The 18,810-nt window shown below is 35.3% G+C and overlaps 1 protein-coding gene across 1 annotated transcript; it reads left to right on the forward strand.

Moving 5' to 3' along the window:
* Positions 1-5,962: 5,962 nt before the first annotated feature.
* LOC111988447 (calcium-transporting ATPase 12, plasma membrane-type) lies at positions 5,963-11,063 on the forward strand. Its single transcript, XM_024020248.2, has 3 exons — positions 5,963-6,772; positions 8,284-8,353; positions 8,547-11,063. The coding sequence occupies exons 1-3, from the start codon at positions 6,267-6,269 to the stop codon at positions 10,788-10,790; spliced, it is 2,820 nt and encodes a 939-aa protein (XP_023876016.1). The 5' UTR covers positions 5,963-6,266; the 3' UTR covers positions 10,791-11,063.
* The last annotated feature ends 7,747 nt before the right edge of the window (positions 11,064-18,810 follow it).

Genomic DNA, 18,810 nt, shown 5'->3' on the forward strand with positions numbered 1-18,810 from the left:
TTAAAAAGAACCACTTTATTCACATAAGGTAAGCTCCATTATGCAACCATTACTCACCTAATCACTTTCACCATTAAAAGCATAAAAAGCGTTAAAAAAAAAAAAAAAAAAAAAAAAAAAAAAACAGAGCATTAAGATTTGGATAAGGAAATTTGTGAAAATTTTAGAAGTTAATCACCTATGTTTGGCTCAAGAACACTAGAATAGATCTGCACTCTCTCCCTTTTTACACAAATTTCCACCCTCTGAATAGATCTACACCAAGGATATACACACACACACAACCTTCAGCTAAGATAAAAAATCCCAGCAAATTTCAAAACACCCCCAATCCTTCAAACTTTCCAACTGGACCTTTAAAAAAGAAACCAAGAAAAATCAAACAAGAGAAAATAAAGTAAATAAAAAGAAAAGAGATAGAAAATGTGGAAAAGGTGGATCAGAGAATTTATATATATATATATATAGATAGATAGATAGATAGATAGGTACACACAATATCATGAAACTACTAATCAATATAACGTAGGCTGTTATTAGATAGGACAAAGTTATTATTGTTGGTGACCTTATTACTATTTCTCCAAAGTGACTAGAAAAGTTGAAATTTTAAATAAATAAATAGATTATCAATCTTTTGTGACCCCCATGACATTCTACAATGAAAAAAAAAATTTAGCCGCCACAATATGTTGAAGTTACTACTTAATGTGATGTGTGTTACTGCCAGGGACGGAGCTATTCTTGGACCTGGGGGGCAGTAGCCCCCCCAGATTTTCAAAAAAATTTTTAGTATATATATAATATATTATTTTTAGCAATTTATTTTAATAAAATTATACCTTGCCCCCTTAACAATATTATTGATAAAAATGCTATAAAAAATTATTAGCCCAACAATAAAAATTAAGCCCAAACAACACCAAAAAAAAAAAATCAGAGCCGGTTCTAATTAAATATCTACCTAGTCTAGAAGTAGGAAACACCCAACTTACCTCACATGTATAATAAAAGGAAAAAAAAAAAAAAAAAAAAAAAAGGAGATTTCTAAACCATTCAAAAAAAAACAAAAAAAAAACAAAAACAAAACAAAACAAAAACAAAAGAAGAAAAACCTAACTTACGGCTGAACATAGAGGAGAGGAAATTGGTAGCCAGCGGCAGCGGCAGAAGCAAAGGTAGTCAGCCAGTCAGGGACAGAGACGCTGAGCGGCTGGGGCCTGGGAGCTTGGGGTTTGGGACGCAGAGACCTGATACCAGAGAGAAAGACTAAAAAGAAAGGTAAATAAGAACTGAACCAAACCCTCTTTGTCTTTACCTTTAGCATTCTTTTATAAATGAAAAAGTTGCATCTAATTTGACAAACACAACTACACACGCAACAGTCAACAAGTCATTGATATTTTGTAATTTTTTTTTGTTGTTGTTTTGTCTTTAGCAATAGTGAAATAGCCTATGTATTGTGATATTTATTTTGGTAGTTTTGTTTTGAGTGTTTTTTGTCTTTTAGTTAGTGTCTTTTAAAACATTAAAGTTAGATAAATAATTAAAGAGATATTTGTAACTTTAAAATTTATTGGTTAATTGTTGAATGTTTGTGTGCATAGTATTTGTTTATTGTGTATAATGATTGTAGATTATTGACCATATAATAACATAATAATTTCAAATTTTATTTTATTTGTAGATTATGAAAAAGTCAACTACCATATTTGATTTTTTCAAAAGAAAAGTTTCAAATGATTTAGAAGCTAATACTAGTGGTGCAACATTGCCAACCACTAATGTTGATGAAAATCCTGATGTCCCAGTTGAGAAAAATCTCGACGTCCCAATTGAGGAAAATCCTGATGAACCTGTTGAGGAAAATCTTGATGTCCCTATTGAGCAAAATTCTCAAACAAAATTTCAAAAGGTTGATATGAGTTCATTGCAATTAGAACTTGATCCTGGATTGCGTAGACAAATATATACTTATCATGTTGATCAACGAGATGAGATCTGGCGACGTTACATTAAGTTGGGTCCATACCAGCCTTGTTTTAAAAAATTTTAAAAATCTGAGAAGGGTCGAAGCTTTCAAGGTTCTTGGTATGAAGATGATCGCTTTAAGCCATGGCTTGAATATTCTCCTAAAAAAGATGCCGCTTTTTGTCTACCATGCATTCTCTTTCATAAGCCAACTGGGCATGATGGACAAAATGCATTCACAGTTAACGGATTTAAGAGTTGGAAGAAAGTTAAAAATGGTGAAAATTGTTCTTTTATTCTTCATATGGGGAAAGATCTTAACTCCACTCATAGAATTGCCCATAAAGTGTGTCTTGATTTGATGAACCAGTCTCAACACATAGACAGGGTAGTGAGCAATTTCACTTCAGAACAAATTGCAAATAATCGAATAAGATTAAAGGCTTCAATTGATGTTGTTCGACATCTTTCCTTGCAAGCTATTGCTTTTAGAGGTCGAGATGAAAGCTCTACTTCAACCAATCGAGGAAACTTTCTTACGACATTGGATTTGATGGTGGGCTATAATAATAATATTGTTGAAATAATGGCAAAAGCTCCAAAAAATGCCACCTACACGTCACCTCAGATTCAAAAAGAAATTCTACATGTTATTTCAACCAAAGTGAAGAAGGCAATTAGGGAAGAAATTGGTGATGCAAAGTTTTGCATATTGGTTGATGAAGCTCGTGATGAGTCCATGAAAGAGCAAATGGTTGTGGTTTTAAGATATGTTGATACAAATGGCTTTGTGCGAGAACGATTTTTTGGGATTGTTCATGTTGTTGACACTGCAGCAGTAACCCTTAAAAAGGAGATATATCATTTGTTCTCTAATTACTGCTTAGATATCCAAAACATTCGGGGGCAAGGATATGATGGTGCAAGCAACATGCGAGGTGAGTGGAATGGATTACAAGCTTTGATTCTGAATGATTGTCCATATGCTTACTACATACATTGTTTTGCACATCGCTTACAATTGGCATTAGTAGGAGCATCAAAAGAAGTTGTCCCTCTTAATAGATTTTTCACTAAATTGATTTTGGTTATCAATAATATTCGTGCTTCATGCAAACGTATTGAGCAATTAAAAATTGCTAGAGCTTCTGACATTGCATATTTGATTGATATTGAAGAGCTTGAGACTGGGAAAGGACTTAATCAGATGGTCACTTTACAGTGACCTGGAGATACTCGTTGGGGTTCGCATTATAAATTAGTTTCTAACTTGATAAAGTTGTTTAGTCCAACATGTGAAGTTCTACTCAAAATTATGGATGAAGGAAATTCTTCACAAAAAGTAGAAGCAGAGTCTGCTTATGAGGAATTAATTTCATTTGAATTTGTCTTCATCTTGCATTTTGTTAATAAAACTATGGGGATCACGGATAAACTTTGTCAAGCTTTGCAAAACCAATCGCAAGACATTTTAAATGCTATGCATTTAGTTTCATCCACTAAAAAACTTATTCAACAATTTAGAGATGAGAAATGGGATGAGTTACTAGCTACTGTGATATCATTTTGTAAGAAACGTGGTTTAGATGTCCCTGATATGAATCCTCGTTATGTTGCAAGATTTGGTCGATCTCGTCATCAACAAGAGGACTTTAAAAATGAGCATTATTATAAAGTAGATATTTTTAATGCAGGAATAGATTCTCAATTACAGGAACTAAATCATCGGTTTAGTGAGCATGCCATGGAGTTACTTACGCTTAGCTCAACTCTAGACCCTCGAGAGGCATATGAATCTTTTTGAGTCAATGATATTTGTTCATTGGTAGGTAATTTTTATCCAGTAGACTTCACAGATGATGAAAAGAATGATTTGAAAAAGGAACTTGATCTTTATAAGTATGATATAGTTCAGCATTCAGGGTTCAAGAATTTGAAAAATATTTCTGAATTGTGCCAATGGATGGTGAGAACTAGAAAATTAGAATACTATCTGCTTATTTATAGAGTGGTCAAGCTTGTGCTTACTCTTCCTATTTCTACTGCAACTACAGAGCGAGCATTTTCAGCTATGAACATCATCAAAACTGACCTTCGCAACAAAATGGAAGATGAGTTTTTGTCAAATGCTATATTGTTATTCATTGAAAGGGACATTGCCGCGACAATTAGTACGGATTCAATCATAGATGATTTCGAAGATTTAAAAAGACGGCGAGTTCCATTTTCATAAATAACTGCATTGTAATATCTTAAAAAACAATAATTTTGTGTATTTTTCTTTGTTGATGGTTTATTAAATGAATGTTTATTTGGAGTTTGAAATTTTTTTTTTTTTTTGTTTATACTTTTGCCCCCCCTAACTCCAAGTCCTGGCTCCGTCCCTGGTTACTGCTATACAATTATAGAGATACTATTCAATTTTGTAAGTTAATTATAAATGACAAAGTTACTATTATTGGTAACCTTATTACTATTACTATTTCTCTAAAGTGACTAGAAAAGTTGAAATTTTAAATAAATAAATAAATAGATTATCAATCTTTTGTGACCCCATCACACTCTACAATGAAAAAAAATTATAGCCGCCACAATATTTTGAAGTTACTACTTAATGTGATGTGTGTTATCGCTATAAAATTATAGAGATACTATTCAATGATGTAAGTTAATTATAAATGACAAAGTTAATATTATTGGTAACCTTATTACTATGCCTAAAGTGACAAAAAAAAATTGAAGTAAAAAAAAAAAAAAAAAAAAGAATAGGTTAACAATCTCTATGACATTCTACCCGTAAATATAAAAATAAATAAATGTGTATTTGCCATAATATCGTGAAGCTATTTTTTTTTTTATTGAGAACCAATGCGAAGTTAGTCAATGTGAGGTTTTGTCATGTAGCACTCTGAGTTCTTTCATCTTTGCACTCTTATCTATGAAACAATGTTGTTTCTTTACAACCTCAGAAGTTGAAACGATGTTAGCTTTTATATAAACCAGTTCACTTTTTTCCCTTTCTTAACTCTTCAATTCTTCCTGCAATTAAGCTCCTCTATGCCACGTGCAATTGGAGCACAGACCCATGTATCTATACGGATTGGGTCACATTCAAAACACCAATAGAGGCAAAACTTTTGTAGGATTCGCATTGCAGAGAGCCCAAGAGTAAAAATATATTTTATTTTGAATCTATAGTGTTTGATAAAATGCTTGAAAGAAAACTTATAAATTTTATTTTTGACTTGATGACCCTATTATTCATATTTATTTGTTCAGTATTTTTTTTGGGGATTAGAAACAGTTAAATTGGGAAAAGTTTATTAAAGCACTTGCGCAGATACATAGCCTGTGTTCACTTTTTTTTTTCCCCATGTTATATGCTAATTAATCAGTGTTGTTTGGTTCTCAGGGATGGGTGGTCTCGCTGAGTTTTCTTTATTGTTGCTCAAGCCGATTTTGGTTGTATGATATCAGCCTCTAATTGATACAATTGAAACAAATTAACTTAGCTACTGGTAAGAAAGTTGCTCTTATTTTAAGGTGAATAATTTTATTTTAACTATTAATTGGGTTAAGGATTATTTAACAGCAAATTTTTAAAATAATCACCACAATCTACACATATGTTCCACTGAATGACAGAAACTCAGTTACCAAAAATAAAAACAAAAAAAGAAACAAAGAGAACCATAAAGGTACAAATTAAGATCTAAGTGGGTAGAAAAAATTATGTGGTGTCTTAGCCTAGAATCTATATTAACTCAAAATCTCTTTGTATGAAAACATGTCTGCTTCTTGGTATTAATAAAAAATTGTTTAATATGTTTTACAGGTACACCTTTGTTAAAATTTTATTAAATATGTTGAACAATATCTAACTCAACCATCATTGAAATTGCTTACCTTTTTCATTTTGTTGTACCTATCATGTACGGCTGCCTACAAGAGCCTTGACAAAATCAAAGTGTGTTTATTTTTTTTTTTTTTTGGAAAACATATATATATATATACTTGCGTTCAAGAATAATCAGTCCGGGAAAGAGAAACAAGAAAAGGTGAACTCCCGGTTGTTTCAAAGCGGCTTTTGAGCATTACAATCGCGTTTCAAACTCTCTTCTCTTTCTCTGTCTCTCTATTACTCTCTCTTGAAATAAATAAAAAAATCCACATCAAATCATATTCTTCTTCTCTAGTTGTTTTCCTTTCCACACACATCCTTCAAATCATTTTTTTTTCTTTATTTTTATTTTTTATTGTGGATCAAGATTTACCATCATACATCCAAGGCTTCAATGAGTACTCAAGGAGCCTCACTGTCATCGTCATCTTCTTCAAGACAGTGGAAAAATGATGTTTTCCTCAGTTTCAGAGGCGAGGACACACGCCTTGGTTTTGCAAATCATCTATATGCTGCTTTGAGGATGAAAGGGATAACTGTTACAGGCAGTGAGGAATTGGTGGGAGGAGATTCTATTTCATCTGATCACTCAAAATTAATAGAAGGATCGAAATTAGCTATTGTTATTTTTTCAAAAAATTATGTATCTTCCAGTCGGTGCTTGGATGAACTTGAAAAGATCTGTCTATGTATGATCGAAATGGAAATGACAGTTCTACCTATTTTTTATGGCGTGAGTCCATCGGATGTGCGAAGACTAAGTGGACCTCTTCCATCTTCTGTTGCTGAGATTCTTTCTAGGCCTGATGAACTATCCGGGTATAACATAGACAAAGTGAAAACGTGGAGAGCTGCTGCATTACAAGTGGCCAATCTCTCTGGGTGGAATGTTGATGGCAGGTAATGTACTTAAAACATTTTTTATTTTTTAAATTTTCAAACAACTCTTCCTACACATACCATGAATTACATCATCAACAACACAATGTTTGGACTATAATATATGTCGTGTTCAATTTGGCCACATTACACATGATTGGTGATTTGTATTACCATCAACAGAGTAAGATTTGATTAATTTATCAAGAAATACCTTAGTTTGAAATAAAATGATAGAATTTAAGGTATAGAATATGATAAGGTTAAAATTATTAAAATAAGAAGATTAAAAAGAATTTCTCAAGTGTTGGAAAGGGGGAGAAAAAATAGGGATAACAAAAATGTTTTATTTTTTTGGGCTACAATGCAAAACTCTTGTTTCTTTAGAATTTATTTCAATCTTTTTGCTTTCATTCATTTCAGTCCTTTAATTTTCAGATTTATTTAATTAAAGTCTTTTTATCAACTTTTATTAAAAAAATTTCAAAATTTTTGGAAAATGCTTTTGTGGTTATTAGCTTTTGGAAAAATCTGGAAAATGCTTTTGGAAACACTAATGAATGCACTGGTATAGTTAATAGCTGTTGTGGTTTTATAAGAAATCAAATTAGGCTCAACGTTGTAGAGGCATAGGGGAGGATTTTTTGTTTAGGTTCAATGAAAGAAGGCTCTCTTTTTAACGCTCTAGGTATGGCAGCTTGTCTCCCTTCACAATTGTGCAATAAGGGCTCTCTTTTTTATATAAGAAAAATTAGGTTAAGTTGAGACTTGTCAGGCTAGCAAAGATAGTTTATTTCTTACTAAAATCACAGTTGAGCAAACTTGTTTAAGTTTGGGTTGAGAGAATGTCAAGTGAGGGCTTCACAAACTTTCTGTATGAAGTTCGCTCGAGGCAGTCTTCCCAAGCTTGATTTCTTCAATGCTGTTCCTTGACTTGATACAAAGCAAACTATTTAAATACAACCCTTTTTTTTTTTCTTTTTTTTTTTTTAAGAAGAAAATACAACCCTTTCTAAAATGCAAAATACAAAGCAAACTATTTAAAACCCCATATATATAATATAGGGTTTTACTAACATATGTTCTTAGGTCATACATTACTAAACTATTTTAGAAAACTTTGAATAGAAAATGAAAAAGTTAATAACAAAAGGAAGAAAAAATTACGGTGTTGCTTATACTATACTACTTCAAGACGTTTCTGTTGAAAACCTGTTTGACTTGAAACCCACTCGAACATGGAAACATAGGTAGCAATTAAATTAGATTACCTCTCTTTTTTTTTTCAAATCCAGCCAATAATTTTATATCATAGGATGTATATTGCACATCTATAAAATTAAACCTGGTTTTGTTAAGAAATGAAACTACACTAATGTTATATTCAGATTTTATATTATAGGGTGTGTATATACATTTATTTGTGTTGGAACTTAAGTTTTTATCAACCAAACTAAAAATTTCTAATTTGGATCCTGTAATGGGAGGTTCGAACTTCAAACTCACTACTTACTGTTCTCTCTTCATTGCAGGGTGGAATCAGAAGTTATCCAAGAAATTGTGAAAGTGACATCAGATAAACTGAAATATACGTATACCAAGGTTAGGCTTCAATCTACTCGATTTCTAGTCAGATTTAGTGTGATCATGGATAATCTTGGAACTCAATGGCATTTAGTCTCACTTAAAAATTACTTGTGGTACTTGATAAATTAGAATGTAGTTTACTTGCTATCCATATTACATTATTGCTTGCATTTAGCCAAAATGCCAATATATCATCTATTTGGTATAGGAAAAACCCTTACGTGACATTGCCAAGATGGTAAAGGAGAAGGACTTGGATTCTATACGCAAATTTGGAAGAACCCAAATAATGGAAATGGCTCTAGGTATTGATTCAGAGAAGGGAATCCTTGGTCATGAGCAAGTTTTGCATTCTCAACGCATACTCTCTGCAATACAAACCTCTGCACTAGGCTTCTTTCAGTTTCTCCTAAAATCATGCTGTAATTACACCATTTTGCTTCTATTCGTGAGTGCGGTGCTATCACTTGGCTTTGGTCTCAAGGAGGAAGGCCCGAGTACTGGTTGGTACGAAGGGGTCATCATAATTCTCGCCATCATCGTACTTGTGGTTGTTGATACGCTACGTGAGTTTCAGCTTGATCATTCACATTTGATGTGGGGAAAACATAAACTATGGGGAAGGCAGAGAATGATGGTTGATGTTTTTATAAGGGGAGGTTTTCAGAAAGTGAATATCAACGATGTTTTGATTGGTGACATAATACGTCTCAAGAAGGACTATACTGTCCCAGCTGATGGTTTGTTCATAGCTGGTGAAACATTAAGAGTGGATGATGATGATGCCCAGATTAATGAGGAGAACCCATTTTTGTTCTGTGGTGCAAAGGCGATCGAGGGAAATGGTCTCATGATAGTCTCATCAGTGGGCATGGACACTAGATTGGGTGCTTTGATTAAGCAGGCTACCCATGTCCCCGATAAGACCCCATTACCAAGGCAACTTGACAAGGTGAACAAAGGAACAGAAATTTTTGGTCTTTCAATATCAATCCTCATCATTGTAGTGTTATTCATCCGTTTTATGCTTCTGAAGGAAGATGCTGACTCTAACCTCCCAGAGCTCAAGGGGAAACCTAATACAATGAAAGAGATTATGGATGCAATTGAGAAAATTGTCGTGAAACCAAATGGGAAGATCAGTAGTTTAGCAACTTCCCTTTCTATGTTGCTGGTTGGAGTAATGGAAGGAATACCTTTTGTAATCACACTTGCTATCTCTTTTTGGAACAAGAAGATTTTGTCTGACCGAGCTATTGCTCAAGAACCTTTTGCTTGTCTCACCATGAGTTCAGTCACAAGTATCTGCATTGATACAACGGGTTGGCATAGTTCAAAACTAGAAACAATTGGAAGAGAAATAATTTATTTGATAAATTTTGGATTTAACGTCATACTGGTTTCAGAAGATAATCTTTCAGTGTTAAAAGACATAGCTCTTGGGTGTAAGCTACCAGATAGTCTGGAGCTTAAAGGTGAAGACTTTCGGAATTACACCGATAAAGAGAAGATGAGTATAGTAGGAAAACAAATTGTCTTGATGGGAGACTCAACCCCTTCTGACCGCCTCAGTCTAGTGCAATATTTGAAGGATAAAGACCTTAAAGTAGCAATGGTTGGAATTAAAACAAATGCGATTCCAGCGCTAAAAGAAGTTAACGTGGGGATTACGATGAGCACTCTTAGCACCGAAAGGGCTAGAGCAAGTTCGGACATCATCATCATTAGGGATACAAATTTCAGTTTCTTGATCGACATTGTAAGGTTTGGAAGATGTACTTTCGAGAATATTCAAAAGTATATCCAACTTGAGCTCACCATGAGTATAGCAGGGCTGTTGATAACCTCCATCACAACAATGTTTTGTGGATATTCTCCAATTACATCATTCCAATTTCTATGGGCAAACTTTGTTGTGGCTCTTCTTGGTGGCCTTGGATTGTTGACAGACCCACCAGCAAATGAACAGATGAGAACGCTGCCACTGACAATGCAAGGGCCGAGAAAAGCTGAACAGCCTGAACCACTTATCACCAAGGCCATGTGTAGAAACATTGTCTCTCAGGCTCTTTATCAAGTTGCCATGCTAGTGACTTTTCAATTCAAAGGTCAAACTATCCCCGGCATTAGCAACGAGGTTAGTAAAACCCTCATCTTCAATAGTTTTGTTATGTGCCAAGTTTTTAACCAAGTTAATGCAAGGGAAGTGGAGAAGAAGAATGTGTTTAAGAGCATTCATCAAAACCCATTGTTTGGGGTTGCTGTTGGTCTCAATCTGGTACTGCAGGTGGCTTTTATTGAGATCGCACATATTCTTGCAGGCAATGCAAGATTGAATTGGGTGCAGTGGTTTATTTGTCTTCTTCTTGGGATGGTTTCATGGGTTTGTGATTGGGTTACAAAGTGCACTATTAAGATCAACAGGAATGAGATGAGAACTTTTGTTTCTTAACGCGGTGAAGTGTTCTTGTAACAGGGGGTTACACACTTACACTCACATCTCTCTGTGTGTATATCCTCTGGGGCATTGTTACTGTTGTTGTTGTTGTTGTTTTTAATACATTTCCCCCATCCAATTCCACTTTATTTCCTGTTTTCCTTCATGGTATCCTAATCCATGTATTATTCAGTTAAAGAATGACTTTGTGCTATAAGTTGCAAACTTGCAATTACTCCTATACTACGCCAGACTCTGCTATAATTGATCTCAGCCTTAATTAGTCTATACTATCAAGGCCTTGTATTGATTTCAGGCTTTTCAGCCTTATATACTTTATTTACAGTCACCTGAGTTCGAAAATTAAAGTTTCACATGTGGCATATCTAACAATTGAAGTTTCCATAACTAGCATTTCTTTATGAATTTAATGAATAGACCTCACAATGAATGTGAGTAGAAAAAGTACCATTCACCGTGTTTTGAAAGTACTTAAGAAATACTCTTCCATTAATTCATCAGAACTCGATTCCATAATTAAATTCCATTTTGAATTTGGTCATTCATGACAGGTTAGGAATTTGGCTAAATGAGTTATATTTAAACTTTGTTTTGGAAGGAAATAAATCAAGAAGGTGGAATAGTTTTAGATTGCGTTTTCTAAATGAGTTAGATCATTAGTGCCAAAAGGTTTTCTATTGAAACTTGAATTTGAACTTGAATGATATTTGACAAGTAATAAAAGATTTGGTCAAGCTCTCAAAATGGCCATTTGGTCATGAATGCCAATATTAGAGAAAATAACCTCAAACAACTTGGACAACCTAACCCAATCCAACCCCAAAAAAGAAAATACAAGGACCCAACCCGAGAGCCAATAGTCCGACCCGATAACTGCATAAATTATGCCAGCATTCCGGATCCGTAGAAGTGAAATTTATCTGAACAGGTGGCTCTGAACCCGGCCGGTGCTTGGTCATAACTTAATGTTGCTAGAGCTTGACTATTTCAAAATCAACAACCTAATTCAAGGTTTCTATCATTAAAAGCAGAGTGCTATAAGATTGTCAAAAAAATATTTAAACATATGGTGCATAATTCCACCACTCTATACATGCAATGAAATCAGTAAAATCTCTTTGCTACGGCATTTTGTACTCCCAAAAAATAAACAGAGCAACAGAGAAAATTTCTTAGTACCCAGATGGCACATTAATGACCCAACTAGTCTAACTTAGTTGCTTTTACTACTAGCACTCAGAAAAGTAGCACAATATATAATGATAGTAACTTACACATGAGAATTACTGAGGAACACTTTTATTTAATATGATGATAGCTGAAACAATGGAGAATATTATTTGATAAGGTTGTAAATACTTACAATGGTGTTGGGAGAAAGAAGGAAATATCAAGCACCTAATATTAAATTATTAGGTACAAGAGTAGGCTTAACTTTTGGTTCTTTCTTTCTGAAATTATGTAAAACTTTTATATCATTCAGAAATAACCTAACTATGTTTCCTTTTACTATAGTTTAATTTTAATTTCAATGCAAATGCTCTTGAGCTTGCACATCATGCACTGAATCTTTCAAATGAGATTATTTTGAAGGGAAGCTATCCAGACTTTCTTGCACTGTTGCACACCTGATTCAAGATTACTTTCTTTTTTTCTTTTTTCTTTTTTTTCTTTTTTTAAGGACTAGGTTTTTCTGATGTAATAGTTGTTTTGTTTCAGTGAAATCTACTACTTTTCCCAAACACAAAAAAATCTTCAAGACCAACTTTAAGTCTTTGACTGACACATGTTGTAAATGCTATTATTTTATAACTAACTAGTCACTAACCCGTGTGATGCATAGAAAAACTATTGACTCTGAAAAAAATAATAAAATACTTAACTTTTATACTTTTCCATAGTTTAGAAGTGTTGTCTAACATTGAACGTTATTGAGTTGCAAGTGCATAGTTACCGAAACCTACAAAGTAATTTACAATTTTTAATTTAATAAAACAAAAACTCCCAATAGTTATATACACACACACACACTCAAAACTAATATAAATTGCAAATATATAAACAAAGACAATGATATGAGGAAAACACGCCAAGTTTCAAATTTGAGTAGCAATATGACTTTCTCGTAATAATAACAATATAGACAATTTAAAAGATGGAACAATATCAAAATTATAATACCTGATTCCATTATCTTTTATGTTGAATCCAAACAAATAATTAATTGAAATTAATCCAAACAAATAATTAATCAACAAAAAATCATAGCTTTTAATAAGAAAACAAAAAATCACATGAACCTAAATAAAAAGCATTTAAGGTGAAAAATTAAGATCAACCTACTGAGACACAAATACTAAAAACCTCAATACTTAAAACTTCAAGATTTATAGAATCCCCAAATTGTACCTCAAAACTAAACCAAATTCAACAAATTTATATATAACATAGCAAATAAAAAATTATCATTCTCTAGGTTGGAAGACATAGGTTGCAACTTTGATTTTTCTACAAAAAAAATAGAGATGTTTTATTTGCCATGTACAATAAAAAAAAAAATTAATAGAAATTTCAATTCAAAAACCAAACCCACAAAAAAAATGTCAATATAAATATGGAGATTAACTAAAATACTAAAAAAAAAGTTAATTCTAAACATAACAAAAGAATAAGATAGAAAGAAAATATCAGGCATGTATATATGAAAGCAAATAAAAAATTCGACATAAAAGATAAAATTCATTAATAACAATATAAACAAATATCTACATATGTTGAATTGAAATTTTATTAATAAGAACAATATAAACAAATTCAACATAAAATTCATTAATATATATATATACATATATATCTCATATACTATATAATAAAAGTTGGGCTTAGAAGCCGTAGTTGCACCAAGTGGCTTCACCAAATTGCAGAAATTTTTTTAGATTTTTAGATTTTTCAATAAATTCATTCACTTAAGTTTTTAGATAAAAATTGTAGCGGTATTGGGCCTAGAGGTCCATTACACATTTTTTATAATGGACCTAAGGTCCAAGCCGAGGACTAAAAGTGTCCAAGGAGGGGGTAAACGTTGTCAAAATGGACCATATTAATGAACAAAAAATTTAATTTAGATCATAAACGACTTAAAGAGTTGTGCTGAGAATAAGTGCCACCTTGACTAACCTAGGCCGTGGTCCGTAGAGATGATCTGCTATCCGAAGAAACGTCACAGAAATATTTAATTGCTACAGATAAGCACTATGGAAGCTCAAGGCATAGAAGGATCCTAAAATATTCAAGGAAAAAGCTGCTACCTCCGCATTAAATGCGTTGCAGCTGACTCCCTGGCTGCATTAATGTGGAGGTGATACTTGAACAGTGGATTTCAGCCTTACAGCTACTACATGAAGACTTATGAGAGGTGCTGATGGGACAAGTATGAAGATCGACCATCTGGCATGCACGTGGAAGATAGGGACGAAAAGGGGAAGGAGTATAAAAGGAAAGGGAGGTAGCAAGAAAAAGGGGATCGGAAAAGTAAGGGAAAGACATTGTACCCATCTAGAATCAAACTTGTAACTCTATTGAAGATCATTATATAAGAACCAGTCTTCTCGGATATTGCTGAGGATGTTTATTACCCATTCTATAATCGTCCATCTTTAGTCTTTCACTATCAATCTACTCAATTTGTTATTTGATTAACTAAAGCCCAATTTTCTAACCTATTTCTCTACAAATTCATTGTTTTGGCTTTTTTGGCCGAAGTCCATTCATACCTTTGGGCTAGGAATCCAAGCAGGTCTTTACAATTGGCGTTGTATGTGGTAAAATTGGTTTTTTCAGTTAATTTCACTGATAAATATGGCAGGATTAGGTCCACATCAAGCGGAATCCATGGGGTCTTAATGCCAAGATTACTTCCGTGATCTTGAGCGGCAATGAGACCAGGAGGGAAGTGTACATACTACCCATACTAGTAGAAGCCAGGCTAAGGGTAAAAGCCATGTCTCTCAGGAAGAAAAGGCCAGGAACATGCAAAAGGAGATTGATCACTTGAAGAGAAACTTGCGCCATGAACGACGTAGGCGAGCCTCACTAGATCCTGATTTTTCTTCTGATGGTGAGAAAGATTTTAGCTATTGACGTAGACCGAGAACTCCTCCTAGCGAGACTTTTTCTTATGATGAGGACTATCACCATGAGCGTAGAGACAAAAAGTCGTCCTCGAATGGCCTAAAAACGATGCCATGAGTAGAGGACTTAACTAGATTGCAAAGTCCTCTTTTTCACGATGGATTGAAAGAGGGAAACTCCCTCAACGATTCTCCCAACCCACGTTCACCATATATAATGGAAGAACGGACCCTGTGGAGCATGTTAGTCACTTTAATCAAAGAATGACTGTACATTCCAAAAATGAGCCTTTGATGTGCAAAGTGTTCCCGTCCAGTTTGGAGCCGGTGGCGATGAGGTAGTTTGATAGTTTGAGGGTAGGTTCCATTGATTCTTTTAAGAAGCTTACTCAAGCATTTGGATCTAGATTTGTCACGTGTAGAAGGACTCCTCGGCCTTTGGCTTCTTTGTTGTCCTTGTCCATGAGAGAAGGAGAGACCTTAAAGACATATTTAGACAGATATTGGGAGATGTTCAATGAGATAGATGGTGATTTTGATCATGTTGCCATTAGAACTTTTAAGCTCGGTTGACCTACCGAGCATGGCTTAAGAAAATCTTTGACTGGTAAATATGTTACCAATGTACGTCAACTCATGGATCGAATTGACAAATACAAGATGGTAGAAGAAGACCAGCAACAAGATAAGGGCAAAGGTAAGGTTATCCCTCAAGAGAGGAGGGATTTCAGGTCGGATTGTTATAGTAATAACAGACCTCGGAGAGATTTTGCTCAGCAATCTTTACCTGCAGCTCCTCAAGCTGTAAACACTATGTTTAGAGAGCCAGTGGATTAAGTTTTGGAGAAAATAAAAAGGGAGCATTACTTCAAATGGCCAAGTAAGATGAGTGGAGATCCCTTGAGACGCAACCAGAGCCTTCATTGTCAGTACCACCAGGAGCGAGGACATACTACCGAGGATTGTCGGACACTATGGAATCATCTAGAGTAATTGGTCAGGGAAGGAAAATTACAGCATCTCATGTATCACCCTAATGGGCAAAATGACCAGCTAAGGTCTGGTACTCAGGGGAATGTTTCTTCCAGACCTCCAATAGGCACAATTAATGTCATCTTTGCTGCATCTTGGAGGACCGATTCGTAGCCTTCCAGGGTGATATCAGTAGCTCGGTTCCCAGCCGAGGATGCAAACTTCAGGCTGAAGAGGGCCAAAGTACAAATTCGGCCGACATTAAGTTTCTCGGATGAAGACAAGGCAAGAACCATCCAACCGCATGATGATGCTTTGGTGGTAACCCTTAGAATAGATGGGTATGATGTAAGAAGGGTGATGGTAGACCAGGACAGTTGTGTGAAAATCATGTACCTAGATCTATATAAAGGGATGTACTTGAAACCCGAGAATCTAACCGCCTATGATTCCCCTTTGGTGAGTTTTAATGGAAAGGTGGTTATTCCAAATGGCCAAATCAGGTTATCGGTGCAGGCAAGCTCAGAGGTGGTAAATGTGGACTTTATAGTGGTGGATTCATACTCCCCCTACACCTTGGCTTCACACCCTAGAGGCTGTTTCTTCAACTCTACATCAAAAGGTAAAATATCCATCATAAGACCAGATCGAGGAACTAGTAGGGGACCAATCTGTGGCTCGACAGTGCCTTGTGTTCGCCATCACACATCAGCCAGCAATTGAGTCTTCAGCCTCAGTGAATGAGGGTTTATAGTAGTCAAAGTCTACGGTCCTACCTAGTAAAGAGCCAGCCGAGGAGGCCAAATGTGAAGATCTAGAGAAATTTATCATTGGGAACGATCTAGAGAAGTTTTTTCAGGTTGGAATTCAGCTACCCCCTCAGGAAAAACAAGAGTTGGTGGAATTTCTTAAGAAAAATGTTGATGTATTCGCCTAGGATGCCTACGAAGCTCCGAGGGTGAATATGGACTTCATATGCCATCATTTGAATGTCAATCCAGCTATTATCCCAAAGAAACAACCTCATCGGCGTTAGTCCAAGGAACATTCTGATGCTGTTAAGGATGAAGTAGTGAAACTTAAACGAGCCAGGGCTATTAAAGAAGTCTTTCATCCAGAATGACTGGCTAACACAGTAGTGGTAAAAAAGAAGAATGGAAAATGGCACGTATGTGTAGATTTCACGGACTTGAATAAGGCTTGCCCAAAAGACCCTTTCCCTATGCCTCGGATTAATCAGCTCGTGGATGCAATTGTAGGCCATCTTCAGATGAGTTTCCTGGATGCCTTCCAAGGGTACCATCAAATACCTCTGGCTGTGGACGACCAAGAAAAAACGGCTTTTGTCACCCCTACTAGAAATTACCATTATAAGGTGACGCTTTTTGGTTTGAAAAATGCAGGGGCCACCTATCAAAGAATGATGACAAGGATGTTTGAACCTCAACTAGGAAAGAATATGGAAATTTACATTAATGATGGTAAAAAGCAAAATGAAGTCAAACCACATTGTTGACCTCGGAAATACTTTTGATACCTTAAGGAAGCACAAGCTACGTCTTAATGCTTCTAAATGTTCATTTGGTGTCAGATTAGGGAAATTCTTGGGCTATATGGTCACTCACCATGGAATTGAGGTCAACCCTGACCAGATTAAGGCAATCAACAACCTGCAACCACCTCGGAATCCCAAGGAAGTTCAAAAGCTTACAGGAATGACTGCTGCTCTAAACTGATTCATCTCTCGGTTAGCTGATAGATGTAAACCTTTCTTTTAGTTATTAAATAAGTGGAAGGGGTTTGAATGGACTGAGGAGTGTACCATGGCTTTCCAACAGTTGAAAAAATATCTGTCTCGACCTCCTATTATGTCCAGACCCGAGGTGGATGAGGTGTTGTTTGCCTACATTCCTGTAGCCACCCACGCTTTGAGCTTGGTGCTAATACGTGTTGATGAGGGTGTACAAAGGCCAGTTTACTTCATAAGTAAGTCATTACATGAAGCCGAGGTTCGTTACTTACCATTAGAGAGGGCTATTTTGGCTGTAATGCATGCTACACGCAAACTTCCCCACTATTTTCAGTCACATATGGTTGTTATCCTGACCCACTCCTGCTTAAATCTCTGCTACGGAGTGCTGATTACACGGGGAGAGTAGCTAAGTGGGATACGATTTAGGGGCTTTTGACATCAAGTACATGCCACGCACTTCTATTAAAGGTTAGGTTCTTGCCGACCTAGTTGCTGAGTTTGTTGAATCCTCGGAAGAAGAAAAGATAGAAGAGCAAACCATGAATGAAAAATCGGTTGGGATGATCTCTGTACAAGAACCTGCCCCCTGGAAAGTTTATGTTGATGAGGCAGCGAACCATAAGGGATCTGGCATGGGGCTAGTCTTGATATCACCAGAGGGCATTACGATTGAAAAATCTTTAAGATTGGTATTCTCGGCTACAAACAATGAAGCTAAATATGAAGTTCTGCTGGAAGGAATGATCATGGTACAAAAAATGGGTGGAAAAGTAGTCGAGTTGATCTTTGATTCAAGATTGGTCATTGGCCAAGTCCGCGGGGAGTTAGAAGCCAAAGATCCTAGAATGCAAGGATACTTAAACCAGGTTAGACATTTACAGTCTAAATTTGAATCTTTCAATTTATTGCAAGTCCCTAGAAGTAAAAATACACATGCGGACTCTCTTGCTACATTAGCAACCTCCTCGGCACAAAATCTACCTCGGATAATTCTCGTAGAAGATTTATGTAGACCTACTGAGGTAGGAAAGGTTGTGACCTATGTTTATCAATAAGAGCAGCTCCTAGCTGGATAGACCCCATTGTACGGTAGCTTAAGGAAGATATTTTACCAGAAGATAAGTTTGAAGCTGATAAGGTACGAAGAAAAGCTCCTCGG

This window comes from Quercus suber, unplaced genomic scaffold, assembly GCF_002906115.3.
Source record: "Quercus suber isolate HL8 unplaced genomic scaffold, Cork oak 2.0 scaffold_166, whole genome shotgun sequence".
Classification (NCBI taxonomy): domain Eukaryota; kingdom Viridiplantae; phylum Streptophyta; class Magnoliopsida; order Fagales; family Fagaceae; genus Quercus; species Quercus suber.

Excerpts from the sequence above, each read along its gene's own strand:
- LOC111988447 (XM_024020248.2), top strand. The coding sequence starts at position 6,267 with ATGAGTACTCAAGGAGCCTCACTGTCATCGTCATCTTCTTCAAGACAG. Across the intron at positions 6,773-8,283 it reads GGGTGGAATGTTGATGGCAG|GGTGGAATCAGAAGTTATCC; the intron begins GTAATGTACTTA and ends TCTTCATTGCAG. Across the intron at positions 8,354-8,546 it reads TGAAATATACGTATACCAAG|GAAAAACCCTTACGTGACAT; the intron begins GTTAGGCTTCAA and ends TATTTGGTATAG.